Consider the following 16,334-nt stretch of genomic DNA (forward strand, 5'->3'; position numbering starts at 1 on the left):
ATATATATATACATATATAGTAACAATTACCTACAGGTCAGGCAACCTTCCTTCCGTCACCTGAAACAGCAGAACGGCCACTTCAATCCAGAGACACTATCTACCAAGGCTGTCATAAGCTAGTGCTCTCATATTTTCTAGCTCATCCATGTTAGGACTCAAGTGAATGAAACGATGATGCTAAAATGGTGACATGGGCAGATTACTATGTTGCTTCAATCTGGGAAATCGAGAAGACTGATTTTCTTTGCAAGGAGGTCACACGAAAATTATGCTACAGACCTAAAAAGAAGGCTGTGCAAAAGGGAGGACACTCAGCTAAGACAATCAGGCTGACAACCTCACGTTCATCTCTGCTGCCCTGGTGCTGGTGACAATCCCCCGCCACTCTAGAAGTGAGTCTTGAACCTAAGGAGGAAGGTCCTCACAGCAAGCCTCGAGAACAGCTGAGCCTGCTGTATTACAGGCGAGGCCTAGAGATTAAAGCGGCCCGCCAAGATCACTCAGCCAGCTCATGGCAGAAGGGAACGAACATTCACTCCCAGTGAATCCAGCACTCTTTCTTTTCACAGCACAGTGACTCCCCGATTTATTTATACTGACAAAATTATCTCACAGAGGAGGCTAGGTCACAGCTGCAAAAATAAGGGATTGTAGTTATTAAATACACAGCATATCATCACTCTCACGTTGCAGAATCTGTCATTTTAACCCTAAATACCAAAAGGTGATTAGAAAACAGGCTGAATATATCTTTATAAACCACGTTTTAGAGGTGAGCAAAAAAAAAAGGGAAAGACATATTAAGCCTTAACTGAATATTAAATAATGTTGAAAAGCAATTCTGAAATTCCTAATTGCAAAAACCTTTAGCAGAGAGACGTGAAACAACAAAGGGAGAGAAGACGGCTACTCCTCAGAACAAAATTGCCCCAGAAATAGAGTCCCATCCTGTTCCTGGAACCCCGCACCCTGAGGTGGCAACCCTGCCTGTCCAAACTGATAGATGGCTCACACCTACAAGAGCATATTTGCAGCTTTCTATAACCACACATTCATTTGTTCCAATAAGGAAAATGGCTGTGTCTGCCTCATGGAGCCAAAAACTTGAAAAACAGTAAGGCAGTAAAAATCAACTGTTGTGAGAGACAGGAACGTACAGAGACTTCTCTTTGTGGGCTGTAACCACTCACGCTAGAGGAGCAACCCTCATTCCTCACTCAGTGTATTTATTACATTTTACATGGGTCTTCAAAGTTGTAGCCAAATCACTGTTCTTTAGAAAGCTACACTCAATTCCCCACCCATAAAAGAACAAAAAGAAGTCACGAGCAAAACACCCAGCACTTCATCTCCAACCCAATTTTTAAAAAATGAAGCTGGTCAGTAATTAAAACTACACACTAGACTTCACCTCATTTTCTTTTCCTTGCCCACCTTCTGGTGCAGATGCTAATGAATACAAGATTAGAATAAAAATAAAAGCATTCTAGGAAAAGAGAAACCACGGATCTGTTAAATGGCTTCTAAACAACCAAGCATAGATTGAGCTACACAGAATTAAGTGTGAGAGACCCAGGAAAAGCCAGGAAGCAAGCGTGCATGCTGCACATGTCACCTCTCTGCTGCCAGCTTTCACGGGACAATAGGATAGCAGGATTAAAACTAAGAGCACAACTAAGGCAGAACAAAAGGGAATCTGTGATAGCATCTCGTACTATCTGAACATAAGCCATAACAGTGTCTGGGATGGGCTCAATTGTGCTTCAAGGAAAAATAAAATTTTAAAAAAAGATAGATGATGGTTGGTCAGCATAAGCAGCTACATGTCTGTTATTAATACTTGAAGACAACGCAGCCTTTCTTCATTGTTCTCCCCCACTCTGGGGGTTGAGTCTAAGGAGCACTGAGCTATAGCCTTAACTCTTTTTTATTTTGAGGCATAGTCTAAGCTGCCCAGGCTGGCCTCAAATTTTTTATTCCCCAGTCTCAGCCTCCCAAGTAGCTAGGACATAGGTATGTGTCACTACGAATGGCTAACAAAGCCTGTATCAATCAAAGGTAGAAAGGATATAAAACTGAAAATACCAAAGCCTCTCAATTCAGAGAAAAAGTTACTCATTGCTATATGTTTATCAATAAAACTTTGAAAAGAAAAGTTACTATTACCTAATGAAAAAAATGGCAACAGATTATGGGTTTGTCTGTGATTATACAAAGCAAATAACAGGCAAAGCTTCTTTACAATGGATAAATGTTTTGAATTTTTTTAGTTAGAAAACAGTGAAGTGTGGTCAGGCCAGCTCTCGGAAAGCTGAGACAGGAGGATCACTCAAAGTTCAAGGCCAGACTACACACTTCTAAGCAAGAATGTGCCTTAAAAAAAGAAAAGAAATAGAAATAGAAAAAAATCCTTGAAACTGCCCTATTTAAAAAAGACTAAAACTTTAACTTTGAGCAACTTTTATATTCTACTACTTGACTCTGAAAAATAGCTTATATTCTTGTTCTGTATACTAACAAGAATAGTCCAAGAAAAACTGACTAAAATATTAGTAATGCTTGTTGCCAGACAACCTATAAGCACGTACTAATTCCATAATGGAAATCAACATCATCTTCCAATTTCCCTTGTCTAGTACGTACCAGTAGCATGCTAGTGAACACTGATATGAATGACACCAACTGCAAAGGAAATAAATAATACTCGGCCTCACACTCCCTGATGAAGTCATCTTCTAAAGAACTTTAAGAAAAATGAGTTTGGGTAATTTTAGACTAAATTCAAAGGACAACAACAAAGCACTATAGGTGTGTGTCACATCAATCTGCACTTACAAATTAACATCTCTACCATTTGACTAAACTTGTCATTTGTGTAAAAGTCACAATAACACCGCAAGATGTTCACGTGGGAAAAGTCAATGGTAAAAACCAACAAGCAGCACCAAGTGAGAAAGGGGAGGTGGAACTCCTGCATCTCCTCAGACCTCTTCTCATGTTGCCTATAAGACTGCCTAAGAGCAGTCTCAGTTCCTGCACCACCTCAGGCCTACACGTGATAAGGAGGAAGCAGGGAAGAGGAATGGAAGGGAGCAGGGAGATGAACTGGGAAAATGAGACAACTTACGTGATCCACACACAATCGCCTTGCACACCCGACGCATGTCTCTTGGCCACCCTACCCCTTCCCCCTTGCAGACTTACTGGTAGGCAGCTGTCCTGCTGCTCCTCACCAGCAAGCCCACACTGTGAAGCCCAAGGGGATTCGAGCCACTAGGCAGCACAGCACAATAAACAGGCCCTCTTCTCAGCGCTCAAGAAACTCACTCCCAAGGCCATTACCTCTCATCAAGCTCTTCAAGCCTGCTCTTCACGGTGTGGGCATTGCTGTCCTTGGTGATTTTCTGCAAGAGGTAGAAAGTCTGCTGGAACATACGCAGTAAATACTCCTCAAATTCCACAGGCACACAGTTCTTAGACATGAGTTCATTGATGCAGGACATGGCCAGGACCCCTAGTCGACCACGCTCCTGACCCAAAACACAGTTCTGGCTGCTGCCATTGACTGATGTCATTTTTTTGGCTCGAATGTCACAGCCAAAGCGTGCAAAGTGGAAGATAGTGGTGAGGAGGGATGGGGTGATGCTGGCAGACAGAGGAATCCAACTGAAGAGATGGGCCAGGCACTCCAGGGCCAGGGAGCAGACATACTCGCTCTCCGCATCGAGGATGGGGATCGGCTGGCTTAACAGCTTGGCTGAGCTGGGACTCTGCAACAGGTTACTCAGCAAGTCACCTGCAAATTTTAAAAAGACTTTTATGATACCCATTAACAAATCTCTTACAATTTTAAGTAATTTTCCTTCAAAAAAAGTTTAGTTACTTATGAAATAAAAACATAAACTCAATATGCTCAATGTGCAACACCAATGAAAGGAACCTGGGGTATATTTCGAAGGCAAGAGCATGGGCTTAGTACCTCAGCATGTGCAAGTTCCTGGATTCAATCCCCAGTTAAAAAAAAAAAAAAAAAAAAGAAGCAACTATAAAAATTTAATAGCACAGCAAAATAACTGATTCTGATTCTTAAGGAAAAACTCTGGATATAATCTTCAGTGTTTTAACTTAAACTTAAGTTTTGTGACATCTTTAGAACAGCAGTTCCCCAGGATTGAAAAAGTTATGGGAAAAGAAAGGGACTATTCCCTGGCTATAAAACAACATCCCACCTTTGTTCTGCCCTCCAAATTCATGACTTTTTTTTTTTTAATGTAGTTAGTAGAGATCTACAGGGTCTCACTACACAGATCAGACTCGTAGGGATCCTCCTGTTTTTCAGCCTCCTAAGCGCTGGGATTACAGGCACACGCCACCATACCCAGTCTCAATCGCAGTCTGGGCTGGCATGGCACACCAGGGATCAAACCCCGGCCTTTGCGTCTGCCTAAGCAGGCACTTCAATCTGCTGAGCTATCTGGCCAGCCCTCATTCCTTGTTTTTAGAAATAAAAATATATGATCATTAAATAAAGCCACCTAACAAAATACATAAGGGTAGTTGTCAAATAAGCTAAAGATTAAAACAAAACTTTAAAGTTCAAAAAAAAAAAAATACAGTATGAGCTACAGGAAAAGACATGCTCCAACTATCAAAACACAACTTCAACAAAAAAATTAGTAACATCAACTTGTAAGTTTCTAATCAATAAAAAAACACTAAAAGAATATGATCAAGCAGACAGCAAGAAGATGACACGATGTCTAACACCAGAAAGGATGAAGGTCTAAAGCACACAAATGTTGCACATCAAGTATCTCCTCAATATAAAGATATGTAAACAGTGGATATAAAGAGAAAGTTTCACAAGGAATGTAAAAGGGCAGTCAGCATATAAAGAGAGGTCAAACTCACTGGTAACCAGAAAGTGCAAATTTTCCCAGGCAAGTAACGATGCTGAAGAATGGCAAGTTTGGAGAATGTGGGGTGGATAAAGGACATTCATACAGCACCACTGCTCTGCCAAGGAACCTGGCACTTGGCAATCCATAAGCTGACCTTTGTTACCATCCCAGTATGCTATCTCTTGTTCACTCCCCTCCTAGTATGCCCTCAAACAGGTCTCAGAGCAGACGGGGGGGGGGGGGGGGGGGGCACGGAGTGGAAGCAAGTTGGGTTCTTCACTGTGAGAAGAAAGCAGGTAAGACGCTGGGGCTGCATATCACATTGTGCTAACAGAAGCAGTGTTTAAACAGCATTGGCAAAAGCGAAAAGACTTTAAAAAAAAAAAGCCAACAGATCTTCAGAAGAGGGCTTAATAAAGTCAGAGACAACTGTATACACTACCGTGCCCCTTACATGTTGAAATACATGGGCACCAGTAATTTTACAAGAACATGATACCAAAAAGGGATACACATTATATACATTAAGATGGCCGTTCAGTGCAGGAGAGGAAAATGGAACTTAGAGGAAATAACCTGAGTAACAAAGTCAGAAGCCTTAAATAAACCAGTGATGCTCAAGTGCTATACACAGGGCAGTGTATAAATTCAGGGTTTACCTTTCCAGCTTAAAATTTGTAAGCAGCAGTATTAATGCAAAGAGGCTTGGTTCTCAGTCCAGTCCAGAGATCCCTGAACGTGCCCTCCAAGACTATCAGGATGTACATATATTAAAACATTCTTCCCTTTTGGTGGTACTAAGGATCAAACACAGGCTTCCCACACACTAGGCAAGTGCCCAGCCACTGAGCCAGATTTCCAGCATCTCCAATTTTCTTTTTTTTTTCTTTTGGTTTTGTTTTGTTTTGAGTCTTGTGGTTCAGGTTGCTCTTCAACACTATGCAGCCCAGGCTGGCCTGGAACTCACAGCGATCCTCCTACCTCAGCCTCCCAGATATGGGGGATTACAGATGTATGCAACCACACCCACCTCGAATTATCTCTAAAAGAAGTTACAAGTTATCTTCCTTTCTTACTTCGATTGTCTTAAAAGTGCACAACAGAGTTTTGCATAGGTACTGCACCCTATGCGGCCACAGAATGCAGAAATTATCCTTCACATTAAATATATTGGCTGTTGGAAGCCAAGCCTACTGAGAATGCCTACTAGAGGGTTAACGAGAATTTAAAGAGGCAAACAGTTTAAAAGGAAGAGGCGGGGCCTCTCGCCTCCTTTAGACACAGGAACGAGCAATTAGGATAAAAGATCCATCCACTCCTATCATAAGCAGTATAGGCCCAGCTCTGCTGACCTTCTTAGAACCCGCCACACCCGCATGTGCAGAAGGAGCCTCACAGTGCAGGAGCCCAGCCTGCAGCTTTCTCCTCTGTGCTCACAGTCAGTCAGGGCTGATCCTCACTTTCTGGCCTCCTACAGTTGGCCACAATGCAAATCAAGGCCAGTTTTTCCAATGAATTTTAGTTTTTGCTATCAAATTATATTACCTGTTAACATGTAATAAGTTCGGGTTTTGGTTTTGTTGTGTCTTTTTGCAGTACCTCAGACTGAATTCAAGACACTGAGTTAACCCAACCCCAACCTCAATCCATTTTTTTTACAAGACTTTAAAATTATGAGACAGGAGCTCACTTGCCCAGGCTGGGATCGAATTTATAATCCTCCTAGGGTTGGCCAAATAGCTCAGTGGATTAAAGCGCCTGCTTAGGCAGACTCAGCAGCCTGGGTTTGATCCCTGGCATGCCATGCTGGCCCTGCCCCCAGGGTGCACTGAGACAATGATTGAGACTGGGCGTGGTGGCGCGTGCCTGAAATCCCAGTGTTTGGGAGGCTGAAAACAGAATCCAATCTACACAATGAGACCCTGTAGACCCTTACTAAAAAAATACAAAAGAAAAAAAAAAAATCCTCCTGTTTTGGCCTTCACAGTGTTTGCGTTCTGGGCATGTGCCAATGTCACTATACCTGGCTGATCACATTTCTTTCCAAATATTTATAAATTCCTCAGTTTTACTATGAATAGATCTAACTCACAAAGCTTTCTGAGGAGTCCAATGATTTTTCACAGTAAATGAGTTCTAAAACAAAAATCTGAGAACCTGTGAACTGGTGTGGTTGTACATGGCTGTAATCTCAGCACATGGGAGGCTGAAGCTGATCAAAACCCTGTCTCAAAAGCAAAACAACAATAACAACAACAACACAAGATGTGGTCTGTGGTCCTGGAGCCCTTCAGGAATAACAATCAGGGCTGGCCTCAGACCTATCGAGGGCATGGGTCGAAGGTATTTGTTAGCCCACAAGTTCAACAGGGGATTCCTATGCCTGGGTCATCTTTTAGGAAGCATGACACTATACCTTAGCTTCTCTTCTGATCATACCAGGGAGCATAACACTCACTTTATCATAGAGGCACAGAAACATGCGTCTTTCATGTTTATTCTTTAAATATTCCTATTGATTAATTACTAATTTTATTGGTTGTATTATATTAACCAATGAGTACTTAACAGGGAAAAAGTCACAACAATAAAGAATTAAATTTTTAATATATATTAGGCATTTATTTTTAAAAAAGCATCAAACATCAACTGGTTTTTGGTGTACAAAGTCTAAAAGATAACAACACAAAATCTTATATGAAGTACAATGAAAATACCAACAGCACTTTACAAAAAAATCTTTACTTCAATTATGACTCCTATGGCGGTCCGTACACGTGACAACAGCATGTCTTGTACACACACACACTGCTTACGCTGACAGCAAAGGCGTTTTAATTTCCTGGCCTTTTTGTAGGACATACTTGACATCTCACCCGCTGGTCTTGCTGGTTTGTCAGGAGGCTATTTTATTATATACAGTGTTTGTAATAGGAATGTAAAATATCAATAAAGTATTAAGTTCTTAATATGCAGTATGTGTGTACAACAGACATCAAGATTTTCACATCAGCTATGTAACTGCTTGCACAATCTAAGAGATAACATCAGAAATAAATTCTTATATGAACTGCAATGAAAATGCCAACAGAACTCTACAATAAAAATAAGCTTTGCTTCAATTGTTGTACCCAAGGCAGTTTTCACACATGACAATTGCATGTTCCCTATACAAGTATTGCCTGCATTGAAGGTGTTTTGTTTGCCTGTCCTTTCTTTGTAGCATCCAGCCAGGATCTTGTTTTCCTGTTGCTGCAGTAGATCGTTGTGACACAGTACCTGCCTGTTCACCTGTCAGCCCCCCAGTGCGCTACGCAAGTTTCTTTACACAGTTCCCTGAGAAGAGGCACTGCTTTCCTGCTGCTAGACACAATCTTAGGAACTCCAGTCCCAAGCTTCTAAAATTTCTCCGTGAGGTTTTGCACTTGTTATTTTCTTTGTACACTATCAAACTATGCCACACATTTTGGATTGAGTAAAACACAACCACTGCCCAATTCTGTGTTTCAAGTGACATCATAGTTGCTGCATAAACTCATCAACATCTACTCTACTTTTGGTTTTGTTGTAGAAAACTTCCACCTCAGCCTTTCATTTTGTTGAAGTTTTAGTATCTCATCAAGGGAAGTTTTATCAAAGTACTGTCAATACTTTCATCATGGTGCAATGCTGACATCACAAATACCAGTGTGTTTTTCTTTGCCATATACAAGGCCAATGTTTTATCTTTCTGAAATCTGAGATTATACTACACAATTCTCTGTTTTTCAGCTTTATTCTTCCATATAGTTCCTACACCGGTCAACTTGTACTCTGGTAGCAAACATAACATTAATTGGAAACTGGTAAACCAATTGTCAAATGTTACATTCCAATTAGTTTGGGAGAAGGGAGCAATAAGTTTGTTTGCAACAAACATCATTTGGTTTATTACTATACCTGATGGATGAGTTCTAGGGTAAATATCTATATTGAAAGCATCATAAGTCTTCACAAGAACATAAATGTTTATGCCATATTTGGACCCATCACTCTTAAGTTTTTCAGTGATTACCGTGAGAAATCCCCACTAAGTACAGCAGACCTATGACTGCTTTCAGCTCAGCTAGTGAGGTGGCACAGTAAATACATTTTTAAATATGGCTACTGGTGCACACAAAACATTTTACATGCACTTCAGCCTTTGTGTATCTCACAGCATCTTGTAACATCTCACTGCTACAATATCCAACACTGACTTGCAGTGCTGGCGTTGATTCACGCCTGCCAAGACCTTCATTGTATTTTCAGACCTGGTTCTAACACTGAACTGCTCCACTTAGTTGTACAGCCATTTCCCAACATTTCAACTTCCTCATATTGCTATCTTCTCTGTCACTTGACTCAAGAAGGTCTTCATTCCCTACTATCAGTCAGTTCTCCATTTCACTGTCATAGGAACTTTGGCTCACAGGACCAACATCAAAATCTTCATCCTCATTCACTCACACCACTCTTCTGTTATAAAAGCATGTGTGGTAGACCAACTAATGGTCAACTTGTAACATCAAGCTGAACTATCGATCCCTGGTATCCCCCCTCCCCCCGACAAAAAAACAAACAAAAATTTAGCTGAACAGAACCACTGTAATGCTGGGTATGGAAGGCCCACCTAAGTGAGAACTGTTGTCAACAGCATAAAAGGAGAACTAGAGGAAAAGACAGTGTGCTGCTGATTCTCCTTGAGAAGCTTGTCACATTGGTTTCCTGATATGAACTCAGCTGATCTCATCATCAGAGGAAGAAATTGGGTCCTCACAGTCACTGAGGATGGCTACAGTTCTCTTTAGAGGGCTCTAGTCCTTTCCTTAAGCATCACTTCCTGGCTCCATTGCAGACCCTTCATCCCACTGGCAGAGACTTTCTAGCTTCCATCACTGCCTTTGGACCTTCCCAGTGCAAATTCTTGATACAGACTTACAGGAAACATTGTCATGAGTCTAGGCCTCTAGCTGGACTCATGGAGGATACTGCTACTGGCTCTGTATCTTCAGCTGAACTCAAGCAGGACACTGTCACGGGGTCCAGGCCTGAGCTGGATTCTTGGGATTTTTAGTATGTGGACAGACCTTCTGCATTTGACTTTTGGGGTGAATATTATAAAGTAATCCTATAAATTATGTGTCCTGTATTAAATCTATTCCCTTGCAAACTCTAAAGCAGCATATTGTGGGGAACCACTCAGACTGCTTCAAAGCTCAGGGGTATCTAAGGACACCTAAGGATGTGACCCCAGTTGTGTAGGCCAGGCGCATAGTAAGATAAAGTTATGTAACCATAAGTTAACACAGGTAAACATGCATGTATTTGCTACATTACTATGTAAGAATATAAATACGAAATAACAACCTGTATAAGAATTATACAACAGGGCTGGGAGACAGCTCAGCAGCCCAAGTACCTGCCTGACAAGCACAAGATCCTGAGTTAAACTCCCAGTTTAAAAAAAAGGGGGGTAGGGCAGGGAGATAGCTCAGTAGAATAAGCGCTTGACTGGCAAGCACAAGGCCATGAGTTCAATCCCTGGTTCCATGTTAAAAAAAAAAAAAAAAAAAGAGTAAGGGCTGGCCAAATAGCTCAGCGATTAAAGCACCTGTAAGCGGGCACAGGGGCCGGGGATTCAATCCCTGAGCCTGCCATGCCGGCCCTCAGGGCACTGAGACAGCAATTGAGACTGGGCATGGTGGCATGTGCCTGTAATCCCAGCTCTTAGGAGGCTATAAACAGGCAAATCACTACAAGTCCAGTCTAACAGTGAGACCTTGCACACCTTATAGACCATTCCCTAAAATACAAAATAAATAAATAAATAAATAAATAAATAAATAAATAAATGTGTGTGCATGTAACACAGATACACAATAAAGTCGCAGACCTTGGGATCTCACCCTTTAAAATCTCCCTTGCACCCCCACCCCAACTCTAGGGGCAAACACACGCATTTTTACCATAACGGACCATCTTCATCATCCATACATGAATAGTCTGATTATTCACTTTCAGCCTTCTCTCAAACTTGTAAATCTGGTTTTTCATGTGCCAGTGTACTGAACTGGGTTACTTCTTCCAGAAAAAACAAAAGCAAAGTTTTTTAAACAAATCCTGGAGTGATACTCAGGTAAAAACATGCAAAACCAGTTAATAGAGCATAACAGGTAAAAATCCCATTTTCCACTTTTGCACATGTGCACAGTCCTTGCTGTTCACCACACCAAGTGGGTAAGCACATAGATCGCGCTTCCTGTATCCCTCAGGGAAAAGTACCAAGTCACACAGCCTGCCACTATTACAATGAAGTAAAACTTCATAGTACGAAAGTAAAGGATGGGACTGCTGGACCCCTGTTATTAAATAAATAGGGTGAGGACATCATACAAAAGAAACTGGGGATAAAGAGCTATAAAATTATTCTACAGAAGACAAAACTATAAGAAGATGAAACTGTACATAATGGAAGGACATATCATGTCCCAAGAAAAACTTTAGGAATGAGGAAGGAATATAGGCAAAGCACATACACAAAGGAAAAAACACCTAAACTAGCAATCTCCCATGTAACATTCAAAGCCAGGAGGCAGTGGTACAGTGTATGTCTGTCTGGAAGGTTAACTTAACCCAAAGTTCTTCTTTCAATATAAAGAAAGATGGCATTTTATCAAAAATGCAAAAAACTCAGGTAATTCTATCACCCATAATTTTTTCTCAAGAAGGACATTGGACAATAAAATCACGCAAATAAACCAGGCACAGTGGAACATGCCGGTATTTTTAGCTACTGGAGAAGTTCAAGCAGGATTACTGCTTAAATCCAGGACTTGGAGGCTAGCCTAGGCAAAATGTCAAGACATCATCTCAAAAAACAAAACCACAGAAACGTGCAACTAAAGGGATTAATCAAAACAAAAAATTAAGGAATGGAATACAGCAAAAGGACTAAGGCAATAATTAAATTAAATATAGAATCAAGACTACAAGTTTCGGGGGGGGGGGCAGGCATAGTGGTACACACCTATAATCCCAGCCCTTAGGAGACTGAGGCAGGAAGATGACTCCAAGTTCAAGGCCAGCCTGGGCTACAAAGTGTGTTCAAGGCCAGCCTGAACTGCATAGTGACAGCCTGTCTCAAAAAGATTAAACAAGCAACAGAAATTATAGGTGAGCAAATTAGCTTTCTCATCTTTTACAAGGAATATGTTCCAAAATATATGGTTTTCAATTAATATATGTGCAAGAGAAAACTGGTCTTCATAATCATTTTCTTACCTTTAGAGTTATCTTTTAGAAACTTGTATCTCTTGTGGAAAAAGTACCCTAAAGTCAGCAATTCCTTTAGTTCAATGTCTTGTTAAATTCAAATAAAATTGAATTTCAATTTTTATTAAAAATAGAAATTTATGAAATTATGACATTTTACTTTTTTAGCTATATTTATGTATAGCTATCTGTCTGGAATAACCACCAAATACTATTTAATGCTATTTCTGCATGGTGGACTATGGGGTGAATTTTTACATGGCATTTTATACTTTATAGTAGCAGTTTCAAATTTTTTTGGCCTCAGAACTCCTTTAGTTTTTAAAAGATTACTGGGAATCCCAAAGAGCTTTTATTTATGTGGGTTATTTCTATTGATATCTGCCAAATTAGTAATTAAAGCTGAAAATTTTAAAGTCTTTAATTCACTTAAATAACAAAACTGTTGGTGCATTTTTAATTTTAAAGAACTAGATCTTACTAAAAAAATGGCAAAAAGTAGCACTTTTTTTTATATTTTTGCAAATTTCTTAGACATCTTAAAAAAGCTCTCAACTGTTTCTGTACCCAAAGTATTATAATACATGGTTATCATTAAAGTTCATGAAGAAAACCTAGCTTCACATAGATATAAAACTGAAAAAGAAGGTTTTTTTAGCCAGGGATTTAGCTCAGCAGCACAATACCGGTCTGGTAAATATGAGGTCATGAGTTCCATTCCCAGTACCAAAAGAAAAGAAGTTTTTTAGATGCCATTGTAGAGTAACTAATATTACATTAAAATGTGACTATTTCTTAAAGTTGTTAACTACAATGTAGAACTTCAATGCATTTTTCTTTTACATACATTCACAAGAAAATGGGAATAAAAAAAAGTCTTAGAATTTTTATGAGCATGTATTTGATCTTTTAGTGCTGCAGAAATTCAGCAGGATCTCCAGGAGTTCTGAGACCTTTGGAGACCCACTTTATGCTAATGTCAACACTGTAGTTGATTAACCTTTGTCATCCTCAACCTACTCAGCCATTAAAATGCAGATTTTGTGATTTTATTAATATGGAGTTCTTAATTTCCTTGTTAAAAGAGCAAGAAGTTGTCCCTATCTGGTGACTTGGAAGAATTTTTCCACAATGGGATTACTAACAGGGAAAAAAGGTCATGCATCACCAGTAACAGTAAGAACAGCTACCATTTGTGTTATTTGCTCAGCCCTGTCCTACAAATTGTACATGTGTATTCTTATTGCAATTCCTCATTTTTACAGCTGTAAGGCAGATACTACTAGCATTCAGAGACTGTTAGAAAAATCTAAGTATAGATGAATCAAGTGTTTCCCCAAGTCCCTCACTAGCAAGAGACAGAAATAAAACAAATCAGGTCTGGTCTCAAGATTGATGTTTCTTTCCAAAAATCATGTCAATTGGAAAAATTATGTGCCCAGAAAAAATGAACAAGAAAGGTAATACTACAGAAAAATATGTATGACATTAAATAGCATGTGCACAACAGAATTGCAACAGTAGAAAAACCACAGGACACAAGCATGATCATGCAGATTGTACAAGGGTGATTTGTGAGGCTTTTCTCCTTCCAAGAATCTTTTAACTTTCTCAATAAGAAATGTTTCTTAAAAGCTAAGCACGGCAGTGCATGCCTGTAGTCCTAGTGACTAAGGAATACAACACAGAAGTATCATGTGAGCCCATGAGTCTGACACCAGTCTGGGCAAAGCATCAAGACCCCATCTTTAAAAAAAAAAAAGTTTTCTTTATTATAATCACCACAGAACAGAGACTCTGCTTGGTGCTACAGCACTTCCAATGCAAACTTCCAGGCTCTCTATGGAGGAGCCAGGCCAGGCCCTGCCATAGACACGCGTGTCCGCATCCAAAGCAGCATGTGGATGATGCACAGTAACTGACAGACACAACCCAGAAACAGCCGCCACGTCTGGAACGGACCATCGTGCGAAGTTGTCGTCAGTGTTCTTCTTGTATCTTTTTTAACTTACTGGAATTTTCTGTTTTCCACTCAGTTCTGCATTTACTAATCAGGGTTTCTCAACCTCCGCAGTACTGATATTGGGGCCAGTTAATTCTGTGCTGTCCTGTGCACTACAGGACATTCAGTGACATCCTTGGCTTCCACTCACTAGATACCAACAGTACTCTACCAGCTCTACCACAAACATCCTGGGAAGTGAAAGCTGCCCGAATGAGCACCACATGGAACTGTACCATTAATTCAGTAAGATGAGAGAAAACTATTCCAGGAGCCCTGGGAAGGACACCACGATATCTCAGGAGTTGTGGGCAACTCTTGTGAGTCTCGTCTCTCCATATTTAGCGTGTAAAGGATGCAGGAAAAGATCTGTGTATGCACAGAGACACATGTAAGTGGAAAAGAATGTGGGAGAAAGTAGGGAGATACAGAATGGTCTCAATTCAAGGTTTCTAATATATCACAGATCTCTACTTGAACTACACACCACGTGGATGAAGACAGTATGGTAATAATCAAACCTAAAGGAGAACTGAAGTATTTGCCTAATTTAATTCTACACACTACCGCCATCCCCACCCCATCCAAGTAAGAAGTGCGGACAAGAGAAGAGTAAGAGCCACAGGCTATGCAGGTACAGCACGAGGGCACAGGTGCCCCGGGCAGAGAGCTCAGGCCACATCTCCCTCCCCCTCCTTCTACCTCAGAAGCTGTTATCCTCTTTTCATTGTTTAGGATAGAAATGGTCAAAGAAGGTAAAAAGATCTGTTCAAGGTCACACAGTAAAAAGGAAGTCCAGAACTCAAAACCAGGGGAAGATGCAGCCAGAAGTGGCTTCCTAGTGGCTGAGAAGGCAAAATTAGGTGCTGAAGGCAACGCTCAGTGCTTGCCTAACATGTGCTGTGGGCTCCTCCTCAGCACTATAGGGAAGAGGGGGCACAGCCAGGACACATACCACGTGCCTGGAGAGGACAACAAGTTCAAGTCCCTGTTGCCCTGCTCATGATCTATGTGCCCTCTGACCAGCTACCCTCCTTGTGTGCAAAGAGATAAACAACCAGCTTCTTCTCAGAAGTTCCATCTAGTACAGTGAGCGATCATTAATGTGGTGGTTTAGGAGATTAGCAAAGTTTGGGGGAACTATCTTGATGGGGAAAACATATCCTTTTCATCCTTTTTCTATCTCCAGAGGTTTACAGGTATTGTTGCAGAGGCTATTAGCCCCTAAGACTCTCTTCTTTGAAAGTAACCAGATGAAACAATATTAAAGGAAAGTGTACCCAAAAAAAGAGACAAAAAGCCTAAAGAATCTCCTCCGTCTGAAAGCGAGCTCCCTGGGAATTCAAGCAGAGTAGGGTGTACCCACAGAGATAGCTAATGCGGAATGCAAAGGATTCAGTGTGGTTTATTCACTGGTCCTTCAATCGCTCAGGATGACCATCTATAAAACTCAGTCTATGAGATCAAGAAAGCAAAAGTTTTCTGAAGTTTTACTTCATTTGGTGTCTTAAATGCACAAAGAAAGCAGCAAATAATGGAGCAAGATCCAGTCAGTTTACTTACAATGATCATAAAGGAAAAAAGGAAAAAAATTCAACAAATGCACACACAATCCCAACTGTGGGTGCTGTTAAGTGGACGCAAACCAGCTTGACACTTACCTGGCCCCATCACATCTCTAACATTTTCTCAAACACTAAAAGTGAAGCTGTGCGTAGGTTTTGTTATACAGAGATGTCAAGACTATTTCACGAAACTTTATAAATAAAAACATAGGCAACACATAAAAAAATTATTTTTCATTTATATGATCTGATATTCCCCAACCTGGCCCCAAGGAAAATAAAGTCTACCAAAGTACAAATGAAGTTAGCTTAGAACATGCCTGAACAAAGCCAAACAAAACACATATTTCTGCAGACTGAAAAATGATCTTAGAAAAACAAGCAAGTTTTTCTGCAGTAAGCTGCCGCAGCTGACTTTAACTGGATGCTAAGTTAGTAGTATGCCACTATCTAAAGATAAACTCAATGGAAAAGAACTAATCTCTATAAATCACAGGTAAAATGATAAATGTAAAGACTAAGCATGCTGTGAGAGGCTCCAACATGTTTCTCTAATCATTCAATCAAACC

The 16,334-nt window shown here is 40.4% G+C and overlaps 1 protein-coding gene across 3 annotated transcripts in view; it reads right to left on the reverse strand.

The window, feature by feature from the left end:
* The window catches only part of Xpo6 (exportin 6), a 138,867-nt gene that overhangs the window by 65,552 nt on the left and 56,981 nt on the right, over positions 1-16,334 (reverse strand). For all 3 annotated transcript variants that reach the window (XM_004622903.2, XM_004622902.2, XM_023717006.1), the window contains exon 7: positions 3,346-3,799. In XM_004622903.2, coding sequence (XP_004622960.2) covers positions 3,346-3,799 — 454 coding nt within the window. The remainder of the gene's footprint in view (positions 1-3,345; positions 3,800-16,334) is intronic.

The sequence above is a fragment of the Octodon degus genome, unplaced genomic scaffold, assembly GCF_000260255.1.
Source record: "Octodon degus isolate 3935 unplaced genomic scaffold, OctDeg1.0 scaffold00001, whole genome shotgun sequence".
In the NCBI taxonomy this organism is placed as follows: domain Eukaryota; kingdom Metazoa; phylum Chordata; class Mammalia; order Rodentia; family Octodontidae; genus Octodon; species Octodon degus.